The following is a 5,745-nucleotide window of genomic DNA, read 5'->3' as shown; positions in this document are numbered from 1 at the left end:
GGCACATTTGTGTGGAGCTCTAAGATGAATTCAGCAATAATCACCAACCCCAGCCTGGTCTGGCACAGCCCAGTTTCAGCCACAGGTTCATTACGCACCTTTCCTCCAAAGCAAACAGGTAAAATTTAATGCTTAAGTCACCACCTAGCACTGCCATGTGACACAGATGGTAATACAAGTACTTAACTTTGTAAAATAAAATTAATTTTATGTCCTTTAATAATGCAATTATTTTGTAATGGAACTATTAATAATGAGCATCTTTTTATTTTTATTTATTCTAGGCTTATAACAAGTACACCAGTGACATTAAATCATCTTAAATATGTAACCAAACATCACCGCTGAGAACCACAGAAATTTTGAGCTGTACTGAGGTCCTAGCATTTCAGAATCCTGTGTTCCTTTCTCTGTCCTTAGTCCCCCTGTCCATGACAGTATTTACAGTGTGTGGTCACATGTTGAGGAAACTTGGATGGTATAAAGGCACAAGAATAACTATAAATGAAGCAAAAATGAGCACCCTGGAGTAGCAACAATAAGAAAACCAGAAGGTTTTTGGAAAGCAGTGCATTTTATTCCCATGTCTCATTCTGCCGCCTTCCGCTGATTATTAAAATACCTCAGCACGAGGCAGCATTTTTATTTTATTGTGCAACAGTGTCTGTTGCTGAAAAAGTGRATTTCATTTGCCCCATTCCCATTTTAATTTATGGAATTTACAGGTAAAAACAGAATACAATATCACATTTTGGCTTACACATGCAAATGTACAACATTGTAACAGCAGCTTTTTAAATAGTCAAAACTGTTTGAATTTCCACAGACTTCCACTAATAATTCAACAACAGTAAGTGGCAAAACATTTAATCCCCTCCAGAAAAAAGTCCTGAAACAAGTGTCCAGGGGGTGAGCTTCCTAGAGCGTGTGTCAAACATGGTGTGTGCACTATGGGATCTAAGACTGGCATCCAGGTGGTAAGAAGATCCATGTTTTTTGTGGACAGAAAACACTGAACRCACTGAGGACAGATCAGAAATGTGKGTTTCTCKGCAGCCATCTGCATGATTACAAGGCAGTTCAATATTGCAATTTCAGTAATACAGCAACTACAGCTCATAGGCACAAACCTCTTTAGGATGCATTTGAAAAACCAACAAAAGCCCTATCATATTAACCTTGAAACAATAAATAGTACTTTTATTGAAAAGATCCCATATGGAACTYGAACAGAAGGTAAACGTGTTTTGGCATTCAGCCAGTACCTCTTAAACACAGGCTATACATAACATATGATGTACAGGTCTCCATGCCCTGTCCCTCGGCTCAGCAGCCACAGGCTTAGTGTAGATRTCCTTACAGCCATCTCTTCCAAAATTCTTGGGTGATGCCAGGTCAGCCAACTTCTGCAATCACTCAGCAAACATACTGCCACAGCACCTGATGTTTCTGCCTGCATGTATTGACAAGAACCTAAAGCTCCCCCAGAGAGCAGTTTTGCAAATATTCCCTGCTGGGCAAATTGCTCACTTCAGACGGAACGTGCTGGGAGGCTAATGCTGCCCGCTCGGCTGGAGAGAGCATTGGGCTAGGCACTGCTTAATTAGAGCTGTGGGTATAATTGATTTTCAGTTCAGTGGCTTAAGAGTTAATAATAAATAATAATTAATAACAACAATAACAATGCTAAAAACAACAACAACAAACTTGGTTCATTTTTTCAGGAAATGATAACAACTTGTTTCAGTACGTGATCAAGATTGCCCGGATGGCTGCAGCACCCTTTTGGGGTGGGAAATACTCAGAGTCAAATCTTTTCTCTGTCTCATGTGAGCATAGGTTTCACCCAAGTACCCCCACCCACCAAAAGGATACCCTCAGGTGAAGATACACTCAAACATTAGTTTCCACAGTCTTTCCAGTTAAACAGATGTGGGATAAAATATTGGCGTATTCAGCAGTGGCCTCACTGGAGTGCCTGCTTCCCACTTTCCACACGAGCGCTGGAGTGGCTGAGGGGACAGACAGCTCTGCCCCTCGCAGCCCATGGGRACAGGGGCAGTCTGGGCACTGGGGAGCCGCTTCTACCAAAGCCACRGATGTCCTTGTGCTGAACACACTGAGCATCCCAGTCCCCAAGCACTCAGCCATGGGATCTGCGGGAGCACGCAGCAGCTCCTGCCTGCCCGCACTTTGTTCCACTGGACAGCACGGCACAGGGACAGCGAGGGGGGATACACACAAAGCCATGTGCCAACACGTGGCCAGGATGTAGCAGCACTGTCCTGCAGAARCACCCCTGGGAACTCCAGAGTCGGTGTCCCCAGCTCTGCTCTCAGGCTCTGCTTTTGAGAGAATGGATGGAGAGGACATCTGGGTTCCAGTCCTGGCTCTGATTCATCCAACTTTAGGGTACAAGGARGGATAACACAAGGCACACACTTTCTCCCTAATTTTTTATAGCCTCCCCAAATCCAATCAATACATACCAACATTTCAAAACTCTTTTATTTGAGTCAAGCTAATATTCCAAATGCTACGTGTAGTTAAAGCTCATGAATAGACATCCTTGATTTGCCAATCAAAGCTTCTCAGAAGCTCAGATCTGGTTCTGCTTTCATGTACACCATCACAAGATTAAAGTATTTCTACTGAAGTCACAAAGCACCCTATGTAAACCAGGTCCAAGGTTCAGCCTGGAGAGCTTCAATTCTTCAGATAAGATGGCGATTTTGCACCAACACAACTGAAGTGGCACAACTTCTAACTCTGTTGCAATTGTACTGACACAGAGGAGCACAAAAAAGTACCGTTAACACGAGTTTATATTGTAGGAATCARTTATGTAGAATACCTATAACTGGATGGATACAGATACAGCACATGGACAGAGCCTCCAAATCTGTTAAAAATCAAAAGGCTCCAGACACAACCTAARTTACAGGCCACTGCTGTGTCACTGGCACTGCTGAGTAACTCAGTGGTACTGATGTCCCTCATAGCCCAGGCTGCTGGGCAAGCACCCTGTGACTTCCCACTACCCAGCTCTCTCTATGTCTGCATCAGAGTGTCAGCACCTTAGCTGAGGTGGGTGTAAAGTGGCGTACTGAAAGCAGATGAAAGCAAGCCCAAAGCATGACCTTTTGCTTTTTGACAATGAGGTAAAGTCATCCTGAATGATTTGGATTTGTAAGCATTGATGTGGAAATGTATGCTCTGCCTTTCCCCCTGTACAGAGAACCARGTGTCTGTCCTCAAGCAATAGGTTTTCAAATCTGCCTTTTAAGGGTTTGGTAGCTCTTCATTTTCTATCAAATAATCCTTCTTTATATAATTAGCACCCCTCACCAACCTCCATACTCCAAGATAGGCTTCCTTCAGAGAGCTTCTGTTCACTTCTTGTGTGATGGTGGATTTTCCCTGAACTGCAGGTGCCTTGGCTGATTTCTCAGTGATGTCCTTCTCTTCCTCTCCACTCCGTCTGTCCCCTGTGGATGATCCTTCCACTGCCGCTTCCTCAGCCCCCTTTCCCTGGGAAATCGTCTCCATGGCAAACAGACCTTGGTCTCCAGCCTTCCTTTTCCCCTCCTCTTCTCTAGTTTCTTTCTCCAGGTCCTCATAGTTGCTCTGCCGCCTGGTCTCAAGGTACTTGGCCACGCAGTAAATGACAGACCCCAASGTGTTGACCACAACACCGGCTATGAATAACTTTGTGGGCTCCACATCATTGAATGCCACCATGCCTACTGTGATGGTGGCTATGCTCTTCACCACCCCTACGAAGCTGGTGGTCACAGCCGAGTTAATGTAAGTGCAGTGAAGGGTGGTGAAGTTCATGGCACAGCTAATCAGGACACAAGCAATAAAGATGCATACCATGGCAGGGTCCTTCCACCCCGGGAAGGACCAGACGTTGATGGAATCCATGCTGGCAAAGGAGCAGATGATGAGAAAAGGGGTGGCTGAGACAGCGATGGCATACTGAGCTGTCAGGGGTCCRTATTCACTGTCTACACTGGTTTTCTGAATGAGCACCAGGTAGGCAGCRTGTATCAGCACAGCCAGCACGCCTGTCACATAGCCCATAGCATCCCCAGTCAGGTCACCAGCTCCTGTCAGGACAGCCACAGAGAGAGAGAAGCATAGGTGTTGCATGAGAGACAGAAAGAGAGCACTGCTTTGGACTAGAGGGCTATTTAGGAAATAGGCATCATTGCACTTTCCATAACCCCTAGGATTTGTCACGCTTGTCCCAAGTCTTGCCTCCAGATATTGCAGATATTGCTTTTTTTTTTTTTTTTTTTTTTTTTTTTGTAAGCTGCGAACTTATTGAATGTCTTTCACACCCCCTCTAAATCTCACAGCCAAAATCAGATTGCCTTTTCCTTTTTGCGAAGACACTGGAAGATTTAAGGTGAAACTGCACACAGCAATCCTGAGCATCCTTTTGCCAWCACAGACACAATCCAGCTCTGGCTGGCCAGGCTGCCTGTCCTCAAACCCACTGGCCCTGCTTCACCCTCTAGCAACGGAGCTCTGTGGGGTCCGTGAAGCGACAGCGACCCTGCTGAGCCCCCTGCCAGCCTCTTCGCAGATTAAACTACAAACTGTGCATGTACTCTGCAGTCTGAGGCAGCCCCCAACCCAGGAGTACTGTCGGGCCACAGAGTGCCAGCTTTGCCTCCCACTCCACCTACATCTCGACTGGAAAGCAACACGGGTCCTCCTGGCCCCAGAGGGCTGCAGCTGGCCCCTAAGCCTGCACCTGCCCTTATAAGATCACACTTGCCCCAGTAGGGCTGCAATTGCCCCATGGGCTTGCAGCTGCTCCCAGAACATTACATCTACCCCTGTAGATGCACCCGCCTTCCATAAGCCTACCCTTCCCCCCATAAGGTTGTACCTTCCCTAGAAGGGTTGCAATAAGGTTACACCTACTCCCACAGGTTTATACGGACCCCTTACGGACCATAAGGATGCACCTATTTCCAAAAGGTTGCAGCGAGCCCTCTAAGAATGTACCAGCCACAGCGGGGCTGCATCGACCCCTGAAAGGCTGCACTTTCCCGCCCGTGAGGCTGCACCTGCCCCCGTGGGGTCGCAGCTGTCCCCAGGACTGCACGGCCCGGTACCCTCGCGTCTTTCTCCTCGGGCTGGCGCTGCCTGCCCGGTCCCGCTCCCGAAGTCCAACCGGAGCGGCCACCACTGCGGCCGCCCGTCCCGTCCCGTCCCGTCCCGTCCCGTCATGTCTCGTCCCGCCGCATCCCGCTGTGCCCCGCCGCGCCCCCTTCCCCCGGTGCGGTCGCTGTCGCGGTCGCACTCACCGGCCAGCGCGGCGCCGCAGGTGGTGATGAGGACGGCGACGAGGACGCCGGGCGAGGGCATGCCGTCGCGGAGCACCAGGGCGCCGGTGACCAGGGTGACGAGGGGAAGGCAGCGCTTGAAGACGACGTACATGGGRAGGCTGAGGCCGCGCAGAGACCAGAGCGTGAGGGTGGACTGCAGCGTGGCCAGGGCGGCCACGGCGGCGAAGGGGCGCGCCAGGCGGGGCCCGAAGGGCGGCAGCGCCGCCAGCCCCCGCCGCCGCAGCGCCTCCAGCCCCAGCGCCGCCGCCGCGCTGCTGAGGCACTGCAGCAGCGTCAGGAAGGCGAAGTGGTAGCGGGCCAGCAGGAACTTCAGCAGGATGTTCAGCGAGCCCGAGCACAGCCCGTGCGCCACCGCCACCGCGACGCCCCGCGCCCGGCC

General features: G+C 49.7%; 1 protein-coding gene across 1 annotated transcript in view; it reads right to left on the bottom strand.

The window, feature by feature from the left end:
- Window positions 1–224: 224 nt before the first annotated feature.
- SLC35D3 (solute carrier family 35 member D3) overlaps window positions 225–5,745 on the bottom strand; it is a 6,171-nt gene continuing 650 nt past the window's right edge. The window contains exons 2-3 of the mRNA XM_057379282.1: window positions 5,325–5,739; window positions 225–4,112 (exon numbers count right to left, since the gene is read on the bottom strand). Of these exons, the coding sequence (XP_057235265.1) occupies window positions 3,283–4,112; window positions 5,325–5,739 (1,245 nt within the window). The 3' untranslated portion in view covers window positions 225–3,282. The remainder of the gene's footprint in view (window positions 4,113–5,324; window positions 5,740–5,745) is intronic.

The sequence above is a fragment of the Malurus melanocephalus genome, unplaced genomic scaffold (assembly GCF_030028575.1).
Source record: "Malurus melanocephalus ecotype Western Australia unplaced genomic scaffold, MMel_1.1 scaffold_400, whole genome shotgun sequence".
Lineage (NCBI taxonomy): Eukaryota > Metazoa > Chordata > Aves > Passeriformes > Maluridae > Malurus > Malurus melanocephalus.
This window is presented reverse-complemented; position numbering and strand designations above follow the sequence as displayed.